The 25,329-nt window shown below is 40.6% G+C and overlaps 1 protein-coding gene across 4 annotated transcripts in view; it reads left to right on the forward strand.

The window, feature by feature from the left end:
- The window catches only part of CTNND2 (catenin delta 2), an 881,420-nt gene that overhangs the window by 826,904 nt on the left and 29,187 nt on the right, over positions 1-25,329 (forward strand). For all 4 annotated transcript variants that reach the window (XM_046672368.1, XM_046672371.1, XM_046672369.1 and 1 more), the window contains 2 exons: positions 9,091-9,301; positions 14,853-14,937. In XM_046672368.1, coding sequence (XP_046528324.1) covers positions 9,091-9,301; positions 14,853-14,937 — 296 coding nt within the window. The remainder of the gene's footprint in view (positions 1-9,090; positions 9,302-14,852; positions 14,938-25,329) is intronic.

The following is a 25,329-nucleotide window of genomic DNA, read 5'->3' on the forward strand; positions in this document are numbered from 1 at the left end:
ATTCAGGATTTGTAGGCTATGGTGAACCACAGGCAAACCTGGAGAACGAAGGAGGGGAGCTTGCATTTACAGAGGAAAAGGGGAAATGGGGGGACCATTTTAAAGGAAACTCTATGGGGGAAAGTAACAGTTGAGGGCAGCAATGGCTTCTCATTGGCTTAGCCACAGCATTTCTCATTGGCTGGGCTGTTGCTGGGTGGGGAGAGAAATCTTCCTTCAGTAGTAAAGTAGTTTACTTCCAGTCCGGAGAAGCAAGGGTAAGTTTCTTCCTATTTAGAGTAATTGATGATGTGTGATAGGGCGTGGGAGCTCCCCCTACAGGCCTCCCCAACTCCAATTAAGGTTTTTTAAATTAATTTCCACAGGGAAATGCTTCCAACAAAACTGAAATGTTCATAACTGCTGAAGCATAATCATATTACTTGTCATGATTAAGTAGAGGTTGAGTTTCTGTTTTTTTCATTTGCCAGCTCTTTTTATATTGGAGGCTTGATAAATAGGACAGCTTTCACAATAGTTTTGAACCAAATAGAAACCTGCAGATGCCAAACATGCCTAATTATTTCTAGCATCCTTCGTTTCATAAGGTGAGGAAGAACACTCTTTGATGTCCCAGCAGCAGTCTGGGAACGCTCAAAGATGGTGTTGATGTAAAATACATTTTTTCAAGTTTTATTAGTTTGACCACGGGGTGTAGATTTGGGGAAGGCAATTTTGAAAAGAATTATCAGGCACACAAGATATGAGTTTAAGTGTTTAGTGCCTAAAGACAAGAAATAACTGCAGGTTGGTTCAGCACTTTCCCGTATAAACAAGCATCCAGACTTCTTCAATAACGAAACAGTACTATCTTGAATACTTCACCCCTTTGGTCTGTAAGCCACATAAACCAGTTTTAAAATATAGATTTTTTGCATATGTTTTCTCTCCTTTCATAATAAACTGTCTGTTTATATTAGAAGTCCTTCAAGTGTACACAATGGCAGATTTTTATGATACATTAATCTCTAAACATTTCCCCAGAAAGGAAAGGTACTAGCCACATTACAGAAAGAGCTGTGATGACCAACAGAGCATTATATGGCTGATCATTAACAAAGACTAAGGGTCGTATTTTGACAGAGGAGGGAAAGGCTGTTTTCACATTTGCCTGTAGACAACACAAAAACAAGGAAAACAGTACCTCACTTCTACATCCTCAACCACTGATCAAAGTAAATTCAGAGTGAGGAAAGGATTCTGGGAAGATCGTGGGTAGGAAACAGCAGGAATCTGTCTCCCCCTGTAGACAGCAGTCTCATTGGCAGAATCTGTCTGATGTATCTGTTTTGGAACTCTGAAGTCTAATAAAGGCTTGCAACTTTCAGGGAGAGAGCTTAGAAGGCAAATTATGGTTAATTTCAGTTATTTTAAGCTCTTAACACAGTAGCAGCTACCCATCCCTCAATCCAAACCCCTTGGCAGGCAGCTATGCATGTGTTCACAGAGCAGCTTGCATGCAGGTGGTGGGAAGCAGAGTATGCCATAAGGACTCTGTCCTTCAGATATTAGGGCTCTGGGTTCTGATTGCTGCTACTGACGGTGGAGTTGCAGGCACAGAGGAAACATTTTTGCACACCTCTCATTATTGCAAATCCCGCCCCCTCTGGCTGAAATGATTTCTGGTGACTTAAAGGGTTAGTGCCCTTCCCTGCCCCTTCATTTTTCTCTTTTTCCCCTTTTGGGAGAAGGACATTAACAACTAGGACGGTCAAAAGCAGATGCAGATATGGGTGGAATGAGAGAGTCACCATGCATGCCCAGGGAAAGCCACAGGTTCAGAAATGACCTGAAAAGACCTTAAGATTACACCTCAGGCTGATTCTCATCACAGAGACATCGTACAACAAACAGCAAAAAACATCAAACCTGGGGGAAGGGGAAGAATCTGATTTCCAGAGTTACTACATTGTTAGATTCCAATGCCCAGTTTTCAGCAACAACAACAACAAAATCACAAGGCATACAAAGAAACAGGAAAGTATGGCCCATTCAAAGAAAAAAAATAAACCAACAGAAACTGTCCCTGAGAGAGACCAAATGGCAGCACTACTATCTTAAAGATGCTCAAGGCACTAAAAGAAGACGTGGAGAAAGCCAAGCAAATGATGTGTGACTAAAATAGAAATATCATTAGTGAGATAGAAAACCTAAAAGGAAACAAAAAAGAAATTCTAGAGCTGAAAATTATAATAACTGAAATGAAAAATTCACAAGAGAGATTCAAAGGCAGATTTGAGCAGGCAGAAGAATCCATGAACTTGAAAATAGGGCAATTGAAATGATCAAGTCTATGGAATAGGAAGGAAAAAGATTAAAGAAAAGTGCACAGAGCCTAAGGAATGTGTTGGTCATTATTAGGTGGACCAACATCCATATAGTGGAAGTTCCAGAAGGAGAAGAGAGAGAGAAAAGGACAGAGAGATTATCTGAAGAAATAATGCCTGAAGACTTCCCAAATTTGGTGGAAGACATGAATATAAACATCCAACAAGTTCAGCTCCAAGTAGGATAAACCAAAGAGACCCACACTGAGACATAATCAAACTGTCCAAAAATAAAGACCAAGAGAATCTCAAAAGCAGGAAAAGAGAAGTGGATCATCACATACAAGGGATCCTCAATAAGATTATAAGCATATTTATCATCAGAAACTTTGGAGGCCAGAAGGCAATGGGCTGTATTTCCAAAGTGCTAAACAGAAAACTGTCAACTAAGAATCCTATATTTAGCCAAACTGTCCTCTAAAAGTGAAGAAGAAATCAAGACATTCCCAGGCAGACAAAAGCTGAGGGAGGTTGTTATCCCGAGACCTGCCCTGCAAATCAAGGTAATCCTGCAGTTTTAAATAACAGACAGTAACTAGAAGCCATATAAAGAAATATAGATCTCAGTAAAGGCAAATACATGGGTAATTATAAAAGCTAGCATTATTGTAACAACAGTTTGTAAGTCCACTTTTTGTTTTCTGCATGATTTAAGAGATTGATGCATTAACAAAATAATTATTTTATGTTTTTGGACACGCAATATATGAAGATATAATTTTGTGACATCCATGACTGAAAGGGGTGGGGGTGGAGCTATAAATGAGCAGAGTTTTTGTATATTATTGAAGTTAAGCTGGTATAAATTTAAATCAGACTGTTATAACTTTAGAATATTAAATGTAATCCCCATGGTAACCACAAAAAGAATAGTTATAGAATATACACAAAAGGAAATGAGAAGAGAATTTGCATGTTTTACTACAAAAAATCAAATAAACACAAAAAGGACAATAATGTAGGAAATGAGGGACAAAAAAGCTACAATGTATATAGAAAACAAATAGTAAAGTAAAAAAGTCCCTCCTTATCAGTAATTATTTTAAATATAAATGGGTTAAATTCTCCAATCAAAACACAGAGATTGGCAGGATGAATTAAAAAAAAACATGCTATGTACAAGAGACTCACTTTAGATTTAAAGACACAAATAGGTTGAAATGAAAAGATATTTGTACACTTGTGTTCATGGTAGCATTATTCACAGTAGCTAAGATGGGGAAGTAACCCAAGTGTCAACGAACAGATGAATTGATAAGCAAAATGTGGTCTATCCATACAATGGAATATTATTCAGACTTAAAAAGAAAGGAAATTCTGATATATGCTGCACTATGGCTGAAGCTTGAGAACATTATGATAAGCAAAATACATCAGTCACATAAAGACATATACTGTATGATTCTACTTATATGAGGTACTTAGAGTAGTCAAAATCATAGAGATAGAAAGTGCAGTGTTGGTTGTTAGGGGATGGGGGATGGGGAGTTATTGTTTAATGGTATAGAGTTTCAGTTTTGCAAGATGAAGAGAGTTCTGGAGATGGATGGTGGTGATGGTTGCACAACAAAATGAATTTACTTAGCATCACTGAACTGTCCACTTAAAAATGGATAAGATGGTAAACTTTACGTTATGTGTATTTTACCACAGTAAAGAAATTGAAGGAAAAAGAATAAATTTAGAGCACCTCAGCAAAAACTCACAGGTCAGTTTTAGCAGCTCCAGAAACAGGGAAGCCATATAGGTACCAAGACCTCAGAGACAAAGGAGCATGCTATTCCTGATCCAGGGCTGCTCTCCATTCCAGCCAACATTTTTGTTGAAATATCTTTTCTCTGAAGTTGGTTTGAGAGATTTGAATTTATAATGGTACATCACAAAGCCAGCTATACAGAGGACTCTATCAATGATCGAAAGAGATCCATAATCGGCATAGGAAGGGACTCAAGTGCCCTCTCTGTTGTCTGCCACCTTACAGAGCACAGGTGGTTAGACCATAAAACCACTACTCAATATTGCTGCCACCAATGGGGAAACTAACTGGTAGTGCGCAAACCAACACCAGAAATAGGCTTAGTCCTGAAATAGAAATAGAAGAATTGTAAACAAACAAACAACACAGAAACAGAAGCAGTCAGCAAGAGCAAAGCTCTGTTACCCCATCAGGACGTTCCCACCAGGTCTTTTCTGTACAAGAACTCTGCAGGGAGTGCCCTTCTTGAGCAATAGAGTTTGTTAGGTCTCCTGAGTCCATCCAGACACCGTCATGTGCCAACCACTCCAAACAGAAGACTCCCAGAAAGAAGCATTATAAAGCAAAAATAATTTTTACTTGCAATTTTTCAGATATTCTGAATTTAGAAAACTGATTTCAACAAATAATAAATACAGGTATTTAAGGGATATACACACATACACAAAGGAAAGAGTAGCAAAGTTACAAGGTGGAAGTTAATCATTAACGGAAAATGATAGTTTTTGTACACAATTATAATATCTCTGATAGTCATCTCATATCAGTATTGCGAAAGTCAGAGGGAAAGTTATTTTCATTAGAGACTAAGTAACTTAGAAGAAATGGCTGGAAGATTCATTTCTGTTGGGAACTTGGACCTGTTTGGTGGTGGTGGTGCGGGTGGCAGAGTTGTGTTTTGTTTTGTTTCAATCTGAAGGAGCGATGTGCTTTTCTTGTTTAACATGTGATTCCATGATAGCGGATAATGGGAAGCACATTCATTTCTAATGGAGGCAGGGCAAGCTGTCCACTTTGTTTTCACAAATCTGGGTGTGTTTTGAACCTGATGACCTCAAGAGGATTTTGCTTTATGGCTCTATCATATAACATTTACTAATTTTGCATGTTTGTCTTTGTGTGGAAAAATAAAATAGAAATCCGACTTGTCCGTTATTATTAAACTTTAAAATTCACTTGGTTTTCACTACCCACCTCATTGTCCCAGCTAGAGATTTCTGAATCCTCTTTGCCTCTATTACTCTCAACGTTTCACTGGACTCCCTCCAATCGTTGTCAGTTTCATTTTAGGACTCTCCATCATGGCTGCTCTCCTGTCCCTGACACCCAGCTCCCCAAGCCCACCTCTTTATGGTCACAAGTCCTGGTTGTTTTTGTCCTGAAATATTACTGTTGCCTGCTAAATGGTATCATCAACATGAATCGCTCTGTGAATTTCAGTCTGAAATTTCAGTGTCATAGCGTTTACTTATTTTTAAACCAAATTAAACCCAGAGGAAGGGGGAGTGGTCTTCAGTCTGCAGGGGTTGCTGGTGCCACTGTCCCTTTTGTGGGCCTCAGCAGTTCATTCTAAAACAGGAAGCAACTCTACCTCATGCCAGGCTCAACTGCAGAGTGAGTGTTTCTACGATCTCCTCTGCATCTCCCTGGTGTCCTAATGCCCCCACAAGGGCACTGCTGAGCTCCAGGTGTCTTTAATGTCCCTGGGCCCGTGCAGAAGCTCCAACTTGTTCCTCCTCCAGGTTCCTAAAGAGACAGCATCCACCTGGTGGTCCACCCACCCTGCTCCTTAGCCCAAAAACAACTCTACCTCCCTCCATTTCACTCTCTGAAAACAAAAGAAAAAAGCAACAATTTGATCACCTTGATGATGTTTGGGTGTGCAAGTTAAAGTTTGGCCCACCTACCTTGCAACTTTTTGTCATCACCACTGTGACACAAAAAAGAGAATTTGCTTTAAAAGGAGGTTAACAGCTTTCATCTCTGAAGAAATCTCAGACCTGAAGGACCCAAAAGCCTGACAGAGGCGTGGGGGAAGGGGGTGCCAAGATTCCTCCTACTGGGTAGCCAGAATAGCTTTTTTGTTCTTTTTTGTTCTTTTTATTGTTTAGAAACTTCGAAGGGGGGGAGAAAATATGGAACACAGAACAATTATAGGCACAAGATACCTAGAGTTGCAATGCTTATAATTTCAGTAAAATAAAAGTTCAGAGAGAAAGCACTTTATTGTCAAGAAAAAGATGACATGTTTCTCCTACCTTCAATCTTACTATTCTGAAACCTCCCTTCTTCTTGATGCACCAGAATTCTCTCTGTAAAATATCTAGAGTGGAGGCTCCCCTGACCTAAAGAACAAATCCTAAACTTCCACTTCCTATATCAAGCCTTCCATGACAACCTCAGTCCAGTCAAATTTCTCCCATCCCTGAACTTCCGTTATTAGCATCCAACATGAGGTCACTTGTGGCTGTAACTAATCTGTGTTCCATGCTTTGTTTTCCCCCCAATGAGACTCAAAGTTTCTAAACTCAAGAAAGAACTAAAAAGCTATTCTTGCAACTCAAACTTCACATGAAGATAGGATTCAGGTTCCACTGTGAGAAGGCAGCTTTTCTCAGCAGCGTAATCAAAGGCTAAAACAATTGTTATATCCTTAAAAGAATTAACAAACTTTGCCCACAGGTCTTCTGTTCTGTGGAATACTTTTACTTGATTTGTTTCTCCACTTGGATAGTCAAAATTATGGGCTAAAGTGTATCCCTCCATATAAGCTAATAAATAGACTGCATGGAAAATCCCCAGTTGCCTACTAAAATGTCAGTGAACTGTATTGGAAATATCAGAAATAAAATTATTCCAGTGGGTTTCCTCGACAGGTTGTGGTAGGTTATATATGGCAGTGACTCCTGCTGTTTTCCACGCCATGGAGCACATGGAAAATGAGAGTGTTTGTGTCGTATTTGCACACGGGGGCAAATCGAGGAGGCTGCTGGGGGGAGGCAGTTGTTCCTGCCACCTGACCGGTCCGGGAACACCTTGTATCTCATTCAGAGCTCACAGGTTGGGAAGCCATTCAGGATGAAACCACACCTTCAAATTTGTCTGTCATCATTTTAAAAACGGTGATTACAAAAACCAAAACATGCTACAGCCGAATCTTCTCGCGCTCCTCATTTTTGCTTTCAACCTTGATGCTGTCCAAGGTCACAAGATCGGTCTTTCCTACCGGATCAGGGGTGTGAATGTCCCTGTCTGAACAATGATTGACATAGTTTTCTGTTTCCTTCCTCCATCACTTCCCTTATAAGAAAAAGAACTCATCCATCTTCTCTCTTCTGTGGAACTCAGGTTTCTATGCCAGTGGTTTGTGGGGGTTAATGAACTGATAAAGTCGTCGACATGCTGATCCCAACAAAAGTAAACTCTTAGCCGGAGTTGAAAGCGATTTAATGATAAATACATAAAGCAAGTTGCTCAGAGGACTACCCGTGTAGAAAGGGTCTTCTTCTAACTATTTTAAGTGCTGTCATTAGAAAATAAATTTGCTACATTTGGGGGTTCTCAGGCAAACCACTTTTGTCAGACCCTTTTCAGCTACCATCAAGTGATGAAGACTCTTTGCTATTTCAGTAATTTAGACATCAGCATTTTTTTTTTTTTTGTCCATGCTAAAATAAGCCACACAAACATAGAATAAGAGCAGATACCAAAATTACAAGGGCCTATGTTTTATTTATTACTGCCTGGAATTAAGATATCATCACCTCTTCCCACGGAGTTCCTTTTTCTACCCCCAGGCACCATGGACCAGAGAATTCAACAGGAAAAGAGACTGTCCTTTAGAGACATGTATGGAGGAAAAAGCTTTCCAATGGCTTTTAGGAGCTAGTTAAATACATCTAATTGGGAGATGGGAGACCAGGAAGGGATTAAACTTTGGACACATGCCAGTTCCATCCAAAAAATGATGAACAGCCAAATTTGCTACCGGCTCTCATTTACTTAGTTCCAGAGTAGATTAATGAAACAGAACAGGAAGCTGCAGGCGGGATGAATTAATTGTCCCGCAGGTTTATCGGTAATGCCTAAAGTGCTTTGTAAACTAAAAGTACTCCATAAAGATGTCATTATAAGTAGCTTTATCATCGGGTGTAGCAAGATTAATAACGATAAAGGGAATTGAGGGAGCAAAGTTGAATTTTATTTTTTTTCACACAAAGACAAACATGTCAAATTAGTAAATGTTATATGGTAGACCCAAGCAGTAAAATTCCATCGGAGACAAGCAGATCATCCACTTACCCTAGTTCAAAGGATACCTAGTTATATGTTATTTGTAAAGCTTCTCTCTCTTGCTTTAAATGTTTCTGTTTGCTTTATAGGGGCCAGAACTCAGAAGTCATCTATGTGATCATGTTCTCCACATATTTGTGGTTTGACTCTAATCTGTTAAATAATACAGGGCCCAACATTGCTCCTGGCAAGACATTTTTGAGGTTATAGTAGATTTACCATTACCATGTTTTCCTGACTTCTGTGAATACTAAGCAGGAATCCACCGGCAGCTACCATCTATTGAGTCCTTCGTCCTCAGGAATCCTCGGATGTTAAATGCTTTTCACACCATTACTCATTTAATCTTTGCAGCAGCCTTGTAAGATAGGTACCATTATTGTTCTTGCTTTACAGATGAAGAAGGCTGAGGCTTGGAGGCGTGAAATAACTCACCCAGAGATTCACTTCCACATCCATCTAGCATCCAAGTCCATGCATTCGCCATGATGACATACTGTTTTCTCTGTATATGTGTCCAAAATTACCCAATAGAGGATAATTAGTGATGGGAAACAGACATTGCATTTATGTGGCGTCTTGTGTTTGCTTTTCTCCCCTGTCCCCACATCTCCTCTGCCCTCTTCCTCCATTCTGGCCTCATTTCAACTCTTTCCTTCATTTTCTTTTCCAAAGGCAAATACGCCATGCGAGACCTTGTCCACAGGCTCCCAGGAGGGAATAACAGCAACAACACAGCCAGCAAGGCCATGTCGGACGATACAGTGACAGCCGTCTGCTGCACCCTGCATGAAGTGATCACCAAGAACATGGAGAACGCCAAGGCCTTACGGGATGCTGGTGGCATCGAGAAGTTGGTCGGCATCTCCAAAAGCAAAGGAGATAAGTAAGTCAGACAGTCACTTGATATCACGGTAGAATTGGTGTTGATAGAATTGGTTCTAAGTGTGCCCATTGCCCCTTGGGATGAGTAACGCTACTGAACGTCATTGGAAAGCATCTGTCTCTGATAATCAAGAGAAGGAAATGGCAAATGGTTTCCAGTTTTCCCACCCCACAATGAAAGCTGATGCTACGGGGAATTTCAATTTGTTGAATAACTCATGACTTGGTGACTACCACGATATTGGTAAGATAGACTTGACAATCCACGTGCATACGCTGTTGTATTCCTCCAACACAGAAGACACAATCAGCTTTACCTGAATACATTCAGGTATCTTGTGGTAGTTGTTCCTCTGTGGTTGCAAGTCAAAGTGTTGGCACTGGGATTCACATCCTTTTCTCTGTGCCTCTTCGGCTGTGTCTAGCAAGTCATCATGCAGGGAGGATGGGGGAGAAAAGAGTGTGATGGAGACAGAGAGAACTCAGGGCCAATCCAGCACCCTCCCTGACTAGCTGTGGATTTGGGGAAAACTATTTAATTGAACAAGTCACTATGCCTGCACTTCCCAATCTAAAACTAAGAGAGGAGCTGTCATAATGGACTTCCTGAAAGACGTGCTAATCAAATCTTAAAGGACAAACAGAAATTTCCCAGAAGAGGGGATGGTGGCAAGGAAGGAGGGCTTTTATATGAATGGAATAAAAAGAGATAAGGCTCCATGTGGAAGCAGCTGCACCGCCACAAATAGGAATGCCCCCAGTTTGATTTAAGAATCAATGGTATCTTACTGTATGCAACCAGAAAATATCTTCACAAGCCAGAGCGTCAGTGTATCAGCGAGCTGGCAGTTTTACAGAAACACTCACTAACCTTAATTAAATTTCTCCTCCTGGAAGTCCCTCAATATAATCAAATAAGATTAAAAGGGTAAACCTTTTGTTATCAGAAGTCTACTTCTTGACTTTTCATTCCCTGCCCTTCCCCACTCCTTTACATCTAAATGCTAAATAATTTTTCTTGTATTATTAAAGCCTGTGAGGGAGGCACTTTGAGACTTTTTGGAAATTCTCCCATTATTTCATTTAATTCAGGATATTACCATGTATTACAAAACAAGTTTCAGGTTTTCTGTTTAAGCACCCTGAGGCCTCCACCTAGGTTCAGTCAACAGTTCAGTATTAGGATTTGAATACTTTTCTACAGCAAACAGAGAAGCCCGGTGGGACTCGGGTTATACTTGTGCGATGGAGATGGTTGGCTTGAACTATATTTTATTGCACTTACAATAAAGTGCTATTCTCCACAGGCAGGCAGCCACATGGTTTTCTTCTTCATGCAGCTTCAGTAGACCTTTGAAATCTCTCACTGAAATGCTTACCTGTTTTGTGCATTAAGAGCTTATGTGTTAATGCTTTTTTAAGTAAACACACATACACACAGAATAAAACCATAATTCACAAAAACGCTCTGGCATATTTGTCTATAATCATGAGACATTCAAATTTTTTCTCAATTTTAAGACTAGAGAACTTTGAGGGGTAGTTTGGCGTATATTCATTCCTTCCAACTATGTGAGCATCCTTATGGCGGTAAGCATCACTAAATGGGCCTTAAAGAGAAAAGATGCTCTTATCAGTCCTATAGTCAAAGGAAGTTATTTGGTGAAACTAATTAAAAAATTGTTTAAGCCCCGTGGTATAGTGGTTACATTTGGCGCACTCCGCTTCAGCGGCCCAGGTTCACAGGTTTGGATCCCAGGTGCAGACCTGTACCACTCATCAGCCATGCTGTGGCTGTGACCCACGTATGAAGTAAAGCAAGATTAGCACAGATATTAGCTCAAGCCTAATCTTCCTCAAGCAAAAACAAAAAGAGGGTGATTGGCACAGATGTTACTTCAGGGGGAATCCTCCTCAGCAAAAAATAAATAAATAATCCTCCTCGGCAAAAAAAAATATAAAATAAAAATTGTTTAAGGAAGCCATCTGTGAAATAGTATATATTCACTTTGCCAATCCAGAAAATGGTCCAATCTTGATTGTTGATAATGGGAATTTTCTTTCACTACAAATGATCTTGTAAATGTCCTTTAATTTGATTGAAAATTTCCTTCTGGAATAGTCACTTGTTTTCATCTCAAAGTTCCTTTATCTTTTTTCTAATGTAACAGCCTGGATTGACATGTTTCATAAGAAGTGTTGAATTGGGTTGAGTCAAGCATCTTCCCAGTTATAGTTCTCCTGCTTAGACTGTCTCAGCCATTCTTTCATGTAGATTATCTCTTTTTTATGTAGTGACTAATTCAAGGATCAAAACAGGGTTTTTAGAACTATAGGTATCCTCATCTGCCACCTACCTGTCAGTTTGGTTGTGCTTCTCACTGCTCTTAAAACAAAATGAATCCAGGAGAATTACTCTGAATCTTAGCTCTAAACTCATCGTTTATCACTCAATTCTATTAAGACAGTAGGCACTGAGATTCCCATGGCCTTCCAGAGATGTTTTAATAAAATGAAAATTCTTTATTGAAAATAGAATTTTTGGAATTAAGGATGATTTAATATTTGGAAAATGGAGGCAATCAGTTCACTCTGGTTAATTTATAAAAATTCTTGCAAATCTGCCCTCCCTAAATTGTCCTTAAAAATTATTTACAGAAGTAAATTTAGTTCAAACCTGATTTTTCAATATGAGACAGCATGAGAAAACACAGATGGAGAGATGTGCCTATCTGTGATTCTCCATTTTATCTATTTATACATTTTATTCCTAAATATACGCAAGCTTAAATATGCCATGATATCAGTAGGTCAGACTGTCAAGTTGCCGTTCACAGTCTGTTTGAATTGTATAACTCACCGTGTCTTGCTAATACTACCACTGGGCCTGATGTTGTGTGGTCCTGTTGCTGCAATGGCTGTGCGGAACACCCCAGATGAATTGCACCCACTGAAGTCTTCAGCCACCCCTGATTTGACAACTCCAGTGAAGCTCAGACATTGCGTAATCATTAATGACTCTTATAGGAGTCTTATACTTACCATTTTGAAGTCTGATAACTTATATTGTTCTTTTCACATCACATCTTTTTAAACACCCATTATGGACATTCTATCATGTCCATCTGTTTCAAAAGTACATTTGGGTTTTTTCTTCTAATTTTAACAGTTATATAGGAAATAGTGTTGAATGTGTCACTGTATTTTGTCATAAGACAGAAAAGCCATTAACAGTCTCAACTGTTACTTGTCGGGAAGGAACAGTGTATTGTGACTTAGGTTATAATCACTTGTCACGTTAGAAACACTCAATTGTTCAAGTCCTTCAATCAATAGTTATAGTTTTTCAAGTAGATGTTGCTATGGTACCAGTCTAGTGGATGGATCAAAATTAAAGTTGAAAAAGAAAGCAATGTTTCTTTGACCTTCATGTGTTATTATAACACCGTGATGTATTGGCATTTTAATTGGGAGGTTAAAACCTGCTACTATTACACATTCACAGTCTCTTTCTATTTTGTAACCAAGAAAAAAGTAGAAACAAAAAATTACACTGTGTCAGAGGAATTTTTGCATACTAAATATGTTTCAACTACATTGTCGCTACCTGAATATTAATAGATGTTTTCCAGAGTTGCTTGGGTATTGTCATGGACATATTCTAGCTAACAATGATAAAATACAGCAAAACATAGCATTTAATCTTTGTTCAGCATTGATTATATAAGAATAAAATGTACTTGATCTATTTCCATGAAAAGATCTAAAACTCTGTCTTTAAGTCAAAGAAATTTAATATTAATTTAGATCATGGTACTAACATAAATTGTGAAATTATTTAGCAACTGCCTATTTTACTAAAAGAAAATATTTATGTTACTTAAATATAGCTCATCTTTCATAGAGAAAAACTTTGGAATTTATAAGAACTCTATTTTTTTAATTTTAGAAGTACATGATATAACTAATAGATTTCAAACACAGCAGAAATTGAATTCCATCTCAGTAATAATAATTGTAAGAGTGACTATTACTGTTACCAGTAAATAAATGGATGAATAAACCTTAAACTTAGTTGGTCTAAGTTGCAAACATGAAGACCCAGGAAAATAGCTGACATCTAACTGACAATGTAGTAGCATCCCATAATTTAATTACAAAATGCATGTTCTTGAAACATTCATTTACTCTGTCTCTCAAATTCAACCTCAACCTGATCCCATCTACCCATCTGCTCACTTTCTATTTCAAAGACCACTTTATGTCAAAGGCATTTTTGGTCTCAATTCAGATATTCTCTTAGGGGATCTATGGGCCACTGCACCACAAGTCAGCTTGTGGGGTGGACTTCACATTGGCGTCTTCATGAATCTTTATGTCCTGCCCAGCTCCAGGAGTCGGCATTCACATAGACCAGGGGTCAGCATACTACGGCCACCGGCCACACCCCACCGCTGCCTGCTTTTGTAAATAACGTTTGATTGGAACACAGCCACATCCATTCATTTATATATTATTTACAACTCCTCTCATCCTACAATGACAGAGTTGAGTGGCTGCGACAGAGACCATATGGCCCCAAAGCCAGGAATGTTTATTACCTGCACCTTTATAGAAAAAGTGTGCCAGCCACTGAGATAGGCTCAATGTCAATGGTAGCCACTAGCGTTGTGCAGCTGGTTGTGGAATCAGCCCATTAAAACAAAGAATCAGCAGGTAATTAACAGTTTCCCTCACCACTAGGCAAAGAGACTTCCAAGAATTTGATTGAATTAAATCAACATAGATTTATGGACCTAGTGTCTGTTTTGACATGCATATTGGCACTGAACCACAAGGCAAAATATGTAGCTACTATTTCATAGGGATTTCAAAGCCATGACTCAAAAGAATGTTAAAAACCACTAGTCCAAATGTTTATGTGACCCTAGTTTCTCCCTATGGTCCAGAGGCTGGAACTTTAATTGTATGAAGGCTGTTATTTATAGATGCTTATTCATTCCTCTATATAAATGTAAGAGAGTGTGTGTGCAGTGTGTGCACACGTCTGCCTTCACTGCCAGTCTCTCGTGCTTGGCATCAGCAGGAGCTGGAGAGCAGCTCCCTGTAATCACGCAGGCGCATAGAGCCAGCCCAGTGTACGCTCTCATGCCTCAGTGGAGAAAATGAATAGCTTCTTTCTTCTACTACACAGGTGTTGTACAACACTGCCATTAAAACCCCTGAATCTGGGGCCCTTCTTAATTGCTGTTTTTCTCTTCTTATGTCAAACCTTACATCTGCATCCTGACTCAATGCTCTGCTCTTTGGTTTCCATTTTGAAAATTCTTTGCAAAACTGGGATGCATTCCAGTCTCTTAGCCTCATGAGTGTGTTGATGAGAATGAGGATGGAGACCGGTGGAGCCATCCCTTGCACTCCCCAGACTGAGAGGAAAAGAGCCAGAAACCCCGTGAGGATATTTATTCATGACATTTCCTGCCAAGTCAGTGTCAATTTGAAGTCCAGCTGTCCTGCTCACCATCTTGCATGTCCTGTCTTTTCTTTATCAGACACTCTCCAAAAGTGGTCAAGGCCGCATCTCAGGTCCTAAACAGCATGTGGCAGTACCGAGACCTGAGGAGTCTCTACAAAAAGGTAAGATTTACTTTGCCTTCTTGGCTCATGAGCTACACACAAGCCCTGAGCCCAAAGACACAGTATTTGGTCATAATGAGATGCATCATAGATATGAAGGGCAATTGTCCAAGAGTCTGAGTAATTGAAACACAACTGAAATAACAGAATCTATGAAGAAGCAGAAGAAAAGGGGTCACTAAGTGTCCCCTGAATATACAGTAAAATCCATGAACTTTCTGGACTGCTCAGACCCACACTCATCAGGCCTTACCCTAGGTCGTCTTATAGAAAAGAAAATACTTGTTTTCCTGAACTTCCATATTGTACAATAGACTAAAACTTAATGAACTGAGGGCTTTTGCCAAAAAAAAAAAAAAGCATCAACAAGTGTCAACAAGCAATTGAAGTAATTGTGGCGAGGAGACTGAAAAAAATATAAAAAGCAATTCAGGAAGTTGAAAAGTCTTGCAGTCCAGGAGCATTGAGTAGAGGACTCAACAGCTTGATGGTGTTCCTAGCCCAAGACCCCCACCAACTTACTGCAGAGGATGAAAGGGCTGATGTTCCTGATGTGGGCTGTAGACCGTGAGGAGGAGGCTAGGGGTATGTTCAGTAGACTCTCCCGAGGCAGACGGGAATTAATATCAAACATCTCAAAGGCATCTTCATCCCCAAAATGGTTTAGAAATAAAACCTTAAGAGAAAAATGTCACACCTAGAAATTTAGATTCTACACCTCATTTCCAAATGCTGCTAAATAAAGGATGCATAATTTTTCTTTTTTGGTTAAGAGGGTTAAATTCTTTAAAATGTCTCCCAGAAAGTTATTGTTTTGTTGTTACCAGACTAGCAAACATGGGTAGTTTAAAAAATTGGTGATCCCACGATAGATCTAAGTTAACAAATAGGGGAAGAGAACATGATTGATATGCAGGGAAGATAGCTTAGGCATTCATCTCAGTAGGGATTCAGAAAGCATCAACGCGGCAGGGGCAGGAGCATGGGCTTACATCAACAACTGCCTGAAGCACCTCCTTGTGGCACCCTGGATGCCTGCCTGGAGGCGAGGGAGCCGAAGTCATTGCTGCCTTCATGCCCAGCCTACCAGTCTTGGGGTAGGGGTATGGGGCTGTAGCCAGAGGCTCACATCAGAGAGAGTGAGACCCACCTTGCCAGAGGGAAGATTTGTCTTTTTCTAAGCCAATAGGAAAAAGCAAATATTTAATAACTGGCTCTACTAAGTTATAGCCTGTTCCTAGATTTCCCCAAGGTCTTCTTTCCCTTAAGCATTCATTACTTTGCGCTTTAAGTTTATGAAGTTTAACCTATACATTTTTCTTTCAAGATTTTCCCTATTCCCTAAGAGGAAGTATGTTTAAATCGAAACAGAGATTGCAAAATTAACTGTTAGAGGAGCATTCTAGATTAATTATATCCTTTTCTAAGTATCATGCACAGTAAGATAAGCCCTTCATCTAAAATGTTTTGGGTTCCATTTTGTTTTGGTTGAAACTCATATCCCAGCATTCCTACTTAATTCCTCCTTGGACTCCTCCAAGAGCCAAATGAATTCTCTGCCAGTACGGAGTCCTTCAGCTAAACAGGCAGCCTGACAGGAGGAACACGCTATGAGTTAGAGAGAAGCTCGTGGTTCTGACTCAGTGGCTCCAGAAGCTCAATGAAATATTACTGCCTCAAATAAACTCCACTTCCCCCCGGATGCTGAAGGTCTCTTTGCTGAAATACACCTTCTCATACTTATGTGCATTGAAGGGAAACTGCTTTTAGAGATGCTACTGGTTATTTGTTGAATGGTAGTACGAGATTTCCACCTTTGTTTTTTTCTGTGTTGGTAGTAGAGTTCAAAAAGTGTAATTGTCTTTCTATTTCCATGAAAAAAAAAGAATGTGTTCACAGGAATTTAATGGAGCTAAAACTCAAGAGCTAAAGGTGCTTTAAAACGTGTTTCGTGTGAGGAGAGTCAGGAAGGATGGGCTGGAGAAACTGACGGTGATGTTTTTAGTTGACTCATGATTAAAAAACATCGAGAAAGAGCTCTTCTTAATAATTTCCAAATTATGCAGTTGTGAAATGAAATGAGGACCTTTATGTTCAATATTATAAGTGCTGCTAATGGCAAAGCTTAAAATTCACAAAAGCTTTTCTTTTTGAAAAGTCCTTTTGTGAGAAAAACGAACTCATTCATCCTTCTGAATTGTTTTCAATCAGAGGGGAAATGGATTTCTATCTTGTCCTTCATTGACAATTTACATATCAGTGAAAAAATGTCTGATCCATATCTTTTAATTATCCGTGCTTCAAATCTATTTATTAAACAGCTATTTTAGGCTTAGAAAAGAAAGAGTTCCAGAGAAAACATAAGACATGGGAAGCAGCTACTGTGGGTAAAAATGAAATATGGAACAATTTTCGGAAACCTCATTTGGTTCAGAATTACATACTAAAGATTTACTGGATGAATTAGGAGAAGGAAAATTATAGAGTAAAATCTTGAAGTAAGTATAGAGTTTGCATAAATCAGGAAGTAAGAGGTAAGGGCATTATGGATCAGAGGACTAACATAAGTAGAGAGATAGAAATTGAAGGGAAAATGGCATATCTATGGGACAGAACTAAAGGTCCATCTGTCGTTGGCTTACTTCCTCCTAGAACCCAGGCACAGAGGCTGGAATCTCATTTCATTAGCTCAACCACTTTATTTTACTTAGAGAGACACACATTTAATACGTCAGAATATTCTTCTGGCTGGGTGTGTTGACCAGTACAAAATTATATTTGATTCCTGATACATTTTGAGCCAAAAAATATTTGTATTATCTGAACCTTCAACTTCAGTGTGGCTTGGACTCCTTGTTTTCTCCCCTAAGGGAAAATGAACAATTGCAGAAGAATGTTATCACACACAAGCTAAATAACGTATCACTTCCTTTTTTTTTTAACCAATCCTTAAGTTTTGATAACCACAAATAGAACTTCAAAATTTCTTTAGCATCCGTATCATTGCACAGGGTGTTTTCTAAAGGAAAAGCATATGAGCCTTAGGAACAGACTTGATATAGTGATAAAAGAGATGCAGATCAAAAGTTCTTGACTTCTTGAACATTGGTACTTTAAAAAAAACAAGGTCACCAACACTATGGAGTGCTTATGTTCGACTATAGGGAGACTGTTGGGCTAGCTGATTTTGGAAGACAGGAGACAAATTGAGGGGGAAGGTGTGGACAGAATTATAAGATTATAGAAACCATTGCTTACCAACACTTATAATAGTACCTTAATAATCTGTACATCTCGAAGAAATAGTTATATTGATTGGGACACAGGCTAAACCGCTCTAACAGAGAGACTAAAAAATACAGAAGCTCAAGCTAAACAGGTATCTCTTTTCCTCTCGTGGAACCATACCTGGTTAGGCAGGTAGCCCAGGGCCAGCAGGTGATCCCAGGACCTGTTGTGTTGCTTTGCCTTGCACTAAGGGGTCGTCCTTGCCTGTGTGGGCAAAGCTCCCTAGCTCTTCCCCTCTCATACCAGCCCATAGGAAGAGAGAGGGGAAGTGAGGACTAGTGAGGTCTTTTTAAGGAAGTGATGCAAAAGTTGCCAAACACCTGCTCACATCCCGGGACCAAGAACTCAGTCATGTGGCCACACCCAGCTGCAAGGGAGATGGGAAAAGTAGGCAGCCATGATCCCTCCTAAAACTTTGTGGTAGGAGGAAAGTAGTTATTTTACTAACAGAAGAAAGGCAGATGAGCTCCAGTAGTCATTTCCTTTTCTTCAAATACCTTAATATCAATTGCAATCACTACCTAATGAGGCATATTATTCCATTTTAGGATGTTCTTACTTGCATTAAGCAAAAAATCTCTTTATCGGCAACTTCTGCCCTCCACCGCCATTCTGAAAAAGTCTAATTTCTCTTCTCCGTGAAAGCCTTCTCCTTTTTGAAGCTAGCCATCATATCTCCACGAGGTCATCCCTTCTCAGGCCAGACGTACTCAGTTCTAGATATATCAGTGATACCACACCCTTCACCATTGCTATCAGTTTTTTCTACATGCTTGCAAATTTGTCAGCATCCCTTCTGTAATGTAGCAGCACAAAATGAGTATATTCCTCCAAGTTTATTTAAAGCAGAAGAAAGAGTGAGATTATGCTACCCTGGCACTGGGCATTCAATTTCTAATGAAACTTGAGAGCAGATTAGTGGCTTTGAGGTCATCATACTTTTTGATGAAAAAGAGCGTAGGACTTAGAATCAAATGGCCAGAGATTCAAGGCACAGTCTGCCCCTTACTAACAGCCTGACCTTAGGCAAATGACTTAAGACCTCCCTGCGCATCAGTGTAAGAACTGACCTTGGGCGTCTCTGTGGCCCACTCTTGCTGAGGAGCAGTACGTAGACCTTCCACTCACCAGGTCTCCCAGTCAACACTCGGAGATGGGCTGGGGTTGTATTGTATCCAGGTGTCTGAACCTGCTCAGTAACCATTCCTAACACAGAGTCTACAGAAAAGTAAATAAGCTCTTAAAATGGTCCATGGCTATTCTCGTATCTGGCAGAATGTTCTCTCTGTGCAGCTGGACATGCCTTCACAGCCCTAGAGGTTTTGGAGGCCTGGGCCTCCATGCTGCCTTCCTTCTGCTTTGTGTGTCAGAGTCTGGAACTTTCCTCAACCCTTGCATCAAAGAACTCTCACATCCTTTCATGGAAACTGTGGGAATCTCTCCATCAGTCCCATCCCTGCCCCTTGGGTTTCTCATCCATGAAGTAAATGCTCTAATCTCTCTATGAGTGAATTAAAATCCTTCATTCATAAATGCAGGGATCAAATCAAAGACAGATGAAATGTTAGGATCAAACTCTTGTTGACAATCATCTGGACTAGAAACCAGACTGATTCTCCCCCAGTAATATTCATGGCCCTGTGTTTTCACAGTTGTGTTCCTGTAGCATCCCTCACCCTCCCACCTGACATGTGAAACATAATATCTTACACAATGAGCTGGTGTCTCCAAGAATACCAAACAGCCTGTGCTTGAAACTGAAGATGGTCCCGTTTCTCTGGATAGAGATGTTGTATTCACTATTGCAATTTTGATGAGAGAAACAGAACATAAAACTCATCTTTAAATGTGCTTCCTTTTATTGTCAGGAAGATAGACTCTCAGATTGCGTGTACCCTTCAGCCAGTGAATAATGGGCTATGATAGGAGTGGAGTCATGCCCTTCACAGCCCGTCTCACACAGGGCTCTCTTTTCTTACTGCTGTTGTATCCATTTCATTGGCTCTTGCCACCATTGCACTCACAAAACAAGAAATCAATAAGTAATTATGGATAGGTAAGGGATGCCTGCAGATTCCCTCAAATGTCCAAACCATAGTGGAAGAGAGAGTGGACACAGCCCTCATATTGTCTTTCACTGCTTTCGGGAGACTGGGCACTATACACAGATGAGCCAGAAGTCCTGATCTGTGCAAACTGAAGTCATTGGTTTGTGCTTAACATTCCTTTGTCACCCTCATCTTCTGGACATTTAAAAATCATTACTGGATTCCAGTGAGAGCTGAAAAGGTACTTTTAAATATTTCTAAGAAAAAACAACACGGTCAAAATTCAAAATTTTTATCTTTCAGCTTTGCAGTAAGAAAGGAAAGAAATGCTTTAATACTTGCTTGAGTATGTTGCTATTTTGAGAATTGATAGATTTTTACTTTGCAAGTATCTAAGATGGTGATGGAAAAGCAGTAAATCCTCTATAGAAATAAATTTACTGAACATAGAGCTGTCATTTTATCAAGAAAATTGCTTACCAGGAATTTATTAATCGTTCTACTATTCTGGAAAATTCTTCACCAAGAGATGACTGGTAGGACGTAAGGACTTTGGGCCAGATTCTAAAACAACTCCAAGTCTAGTGTCCTCGAGACTTAGAATTGTAGTTCAACTTCTTTCTTTTCTAAATCACTTGATGTCAAGTTGGAGTAGAAAACAAAAAAGCTGAGGTTAAACTCAGCTATGATGCTGTCTCCTCCGTAAATCTGGGCACTCACTCGTTGATGTTTGTATTGACAAATAAGGTCTTCCTTCATGAGGTCTCCTGACCTCTCTGAGTCAGTTCTCAGGCACTCGTCATACGATATCTGTCCAAAAACAAAGGCACAAATGGGAACAGAAGCAAAAATCAATTGTGTAAAAGTGGAGATCAATGCACATGGCAGCTGCTAAACAAGAAGTGACTAAGTTATAGCTGTTGCTGGGATGGATCCCCACGTCGGGGGATATCCTACAGAGCAGTCAGTGCCCAAACTAAATGCTTCCTCTGTGCCTTTACCCTTTCACAAGGCTTTACCCATAGCATTTTCAATCAGAACCTACAAAAACACCCCAGAGATGAAAGCAGGGAAAAGGGATTGGATCAGGAACTAGAAAACTCAGTAAGTGTAATGTAAGTCTGCCACCATTCTTGTTACTTACTTTGGGCAATTAACTCAAACTTACTCCTCCTTTTTCAGTGGATCCCAGTAGATGGGATGATGTTACATCTGTGAGAGCCTTAATTTGCTTGGGTAGAAAGAGAATGTTCAGTTTCTTCTCTCTTCCCATCTCCATCTCCTCCACCTCTCGTAAGCTGTTCCTTCCCTTGTCCCAACACCCCCCTACCCACCAGGCTCTGGCAGGGAAGGGGGATGAGAGGAGAGCCGAGCAGAGCCAGGCCAATGCAGGATGCAGTTGTAGCCTGGCATTGGCCCACTCTGCCTGTGGGAGATGCCCATGTGCTAGCTCCTTCTCTCGTGGGGGCAGTAGTTTAGTTTGCTCAGAGGTTTCACCCCCCTACTGAGGACCGCTGACTTGGACCTGGCCTCCTGCAGCTAACTGCTCTGAACTCTCCATCAGCCTCAGGCTTCTGCTGCTCCACTGCACATAGACCAGGCTGGATGCAGATTTTTGTGTCCCTGTAGCTTAGGAGGTTTTGGAAGTCCTGTTTAAGAAGAAGAGTACACTTTATGAATATAAAATTCTGGACAGGCCTGAAACTTAAGCTTCTTGAGCTCCATGGTCAGTCCACCTCTGGCACTGAGTCTATGTATCATCCTGCTAATGTCACTGAAGACACCTGTCCCTGCAACCCCCAAACTCCAGAGAGCCTGTGGTTAAGCTAAGGAAGTAGTTCACTCCCTGGGGCTCAGGAGGGGTGGATGGGGAATGCCCAGCCCACTGACCACCTCCAAGGAAGCCCTCACCGCCAGCCTCTTTTACCCTCTAGTGAATTCTCAGCCTAATCTTATGTAACCTGGAGGTGGATCGTGTGCTAACACAGCAGAACTCTATTTTGTCCTCCACCTTTGGAATTACGAATGGACAAAGTGATACTTTACTTCCAGAATGTGGAGCAGTGGGGCATCTATTATTCCCTGCCTTGGGACCTTAGTCAAAATAGAGACAAAAGGGAAAAATCACCTTAACATCCTGTCATAGCACTTTATCACAGGTATTTAATCATCTGCATCTTGTCCAAATTTCTGATCAGTTTTGCCTAGTAAACCCAAAGTAAACATGGCTTTAGAAAAATTAGAAATTTATTACCCTCTGTATTAGTTTTGTATTGCTGTGTTAACAAATTGTGATAAACTTTTTGGCTTAAAAAACACAAATTCATGACCTTACAGTTCTACAAGTCAGAAGTCCGAAGTGGATCTTACTGGGCTGAAATTCAAGTCTTGACTGGATGTGCTCCCTCCAGAAACTCTCGAGAGAATCCATTTCCTTGCCTTTTCTAGCTTCTAGAAGCTGCCACTCTCCTTGACCAATGGCCTATCCGCCATCTTCTAGGCCAGCAGCATAGCATCTTTGAATCTCTTTCTGTGCTTCCATGGTCACATCTCCTTCTCTAACTGTGACCCCCCTGCATCTCTCTTATAAGGACCCTTGTGATGACATTGGGCCCATGCAGATAGTTTAGAATAATCTCCCCCTTTCAAAGTCTTTAACTTAATCACAACTGGAAAGTCCCTTTTGCCATGTAAAGTAACATATTCCCAGCTTCTGGGGATTGGGACGTGGACGGCTTCGGGGGCCCATTATTCGGCCGAACACCCCCTCTCACTTAAGAGTCAGAGTGTAATCATCCATGTTTGATATTGTGCCTCCCAGAGCAGGGACGTGGCTCCTTCTAGTTCGGTGCTCACCTCTTCTGCATCCTCCACGTTGGCCCTCAATCTGTCCATATTCTAGGCAACTGGACCCAAACAGGGTAGGGGAGAGCATACCTTTTTCTTTCTGGGGCAAGCCGTTGAACTTACTTCCAGATCTCAGTCACGCGGCCAAATCTCCCTGCAAGTTAGCTGAGAATTGGGCCTAAATGAAAAACAGAGTTTCTCTTGCAAAGTGGAAAAATGATAGAAAAGACTACCAAGATGTTTATGCCCATAGCGATCATAAGGTATGCATGCATGTAAGGTACGCACCAACGCCAGTGCTCCTTTTGATACCTGTCCCCAGTTTTTATAAAAACCACATTCTTGAGAGATCCCACAGTGCTTGCGTGCAATTGAACATGCTTCTCCAGGAGTTACCAGTTGGCTTCAATTTTGAAAACTGTCCCAAATCCATGACTCCTTAGTCTATGCAGAGAGGCCAGTTCAGAGGGGAAAGAGGGAAGACTGCAAGTTTTCCTTTTCATAGCTTGAGCAATACAAAGAACATTAGCAGCCCCCAAGGGAAGAAGTGAGGAGGTCACAGAATGTGGAGACACCTCGGAGGATCTTATTGTTGCTCCTTGTCCTGTCATAGCGCAGTGCCCGGGGCAGGCTGTCCATAGCTCCTGGTGACGACGCTTGATGAATTCACAATACCCATGCACTCCGCTGAGGACCAGTCACGCTGTGCTCACCGGAAGTGACTCATTTAACCAGACGACAGATTTACCACTGGTAAAATATGTACCATTGAAAATATAAAACAAAATACACATCAATTGGGCTTTTCCTCTATGCCAGTCTATACCATAATATGCCCATTTTCTCACTCTCCTTGCTAAATAGCACGTGATTTTTCTTGGAACCATCCTTTTAATCCTATTAGCAAATGGCCATTCCTAGTTATTTCACTCATTCATTCATTCAGCCCGTGTTTCTTGAGTACCTACTGTATCCTTGTCTTTATTTTAGGTACTACAAATACAGAAGTAAATATCTACATATTGGGTTACCTTTCTCAAATACATAATGGCATTTTAACAGTGATTTTTGGATAGTTTTATTTTATGCTTATCTTTATTGGATTCTATTCTAAAATATAATTTTTTTTTCTACTTATCATCCAGGGTTCTCGCTAAGTCTTTCTTTTTGAGCAAGAACCTTATGATGTCATTTTCCTCTTGTTCAGCCTCTACTACTGGTCATTCTTCTTCTATAGATATACTTTCCCTTTGTGCTTCTACTTAAAAAAAGAAATGTCCCTCCCAACCACCCTCCTCTGTCCTCTGCCTGACTACTTTCTCTTTCACATTTCCCACCCTTCACAGTTAAATTTCTAGAAAGTTTGGAGTTCATGCACCATGCCTGTTTTCTCACTTTCCATCTTATGCTTCAAGCCCCTGCAGTCAGATGAGTCATCTGTCCTCACACCTCCATTGAAATTGCTCGCAAATGCAGCGTTCAGCTAGTCCCATTGTCTGGAGGAGTCAGCGAGGGCTCACAGCTGTAACAAGCAGATCTAAACATCTAATGATGCAGCTCAATAGAAGTTTATTTTCTTTCTTATGCAACCATCCTGGACAGGTGTTCAGGTGGGCAGATCAGCTCTTCTCCAGGTGGAGAGTCAGGAACAGACTCCGCCACCATGCTGTAAGGCCTGCCACCATACCTGGTACATCCCATCACCTTATACTCTTTTGGCTAGATCTCCATCATGACCATACAAAACTATAAGGGAGGCTGGGACATGTGGTCCAGGTGCGTGACCAGGAAGAAAAGGAAATGGATTTGGGAGACTAGTTAGCAATCCCTGCCACATCCTCCCTTACATAATCTTCTCTGCCATCACTCTGTCCTGGTTTTTCTCTGACCTTGCAAACCGCTCCCTCTGAGTCTTTCTTGCAGACTCCTGGTCTTCACTGAGGCATCTCCGCTTTTCACTGGGTACCTTCTAGTGCAGATGATCTCATCTGCTCCCATGGTTTTTAAATACATTTGAAAGCCTGTGGCATCCACATTGATTTCTCTATATGGTCTTCATTCCTGAACTCTTAATCTGTATAGACAACCACCTACGTGGCATCTCCAGCTCAGTGGCTCACAAGCTCTAACAGTCCACATGTCTAACAGGCATTCTCGGCACCTTCCCCAAATCTATTCTTCCTCCATTGTTGCCCATCTCGGTAAATAG

Source organism: Equus quagga, chromosome 9, assembly GCF_021613505.1.
Source record: "Equus quagga isolate Etosha38 chromosome 9, UCLA_HA_Equagga_1.0, whole genome shotgun sequence".
Taxonomy (NCBI): domain Eukaryota; kingdom Metazoa; phylum Chordata; class Mammalia; order Perissodactyla; family Equidae; genus Equus; species Equus quagga.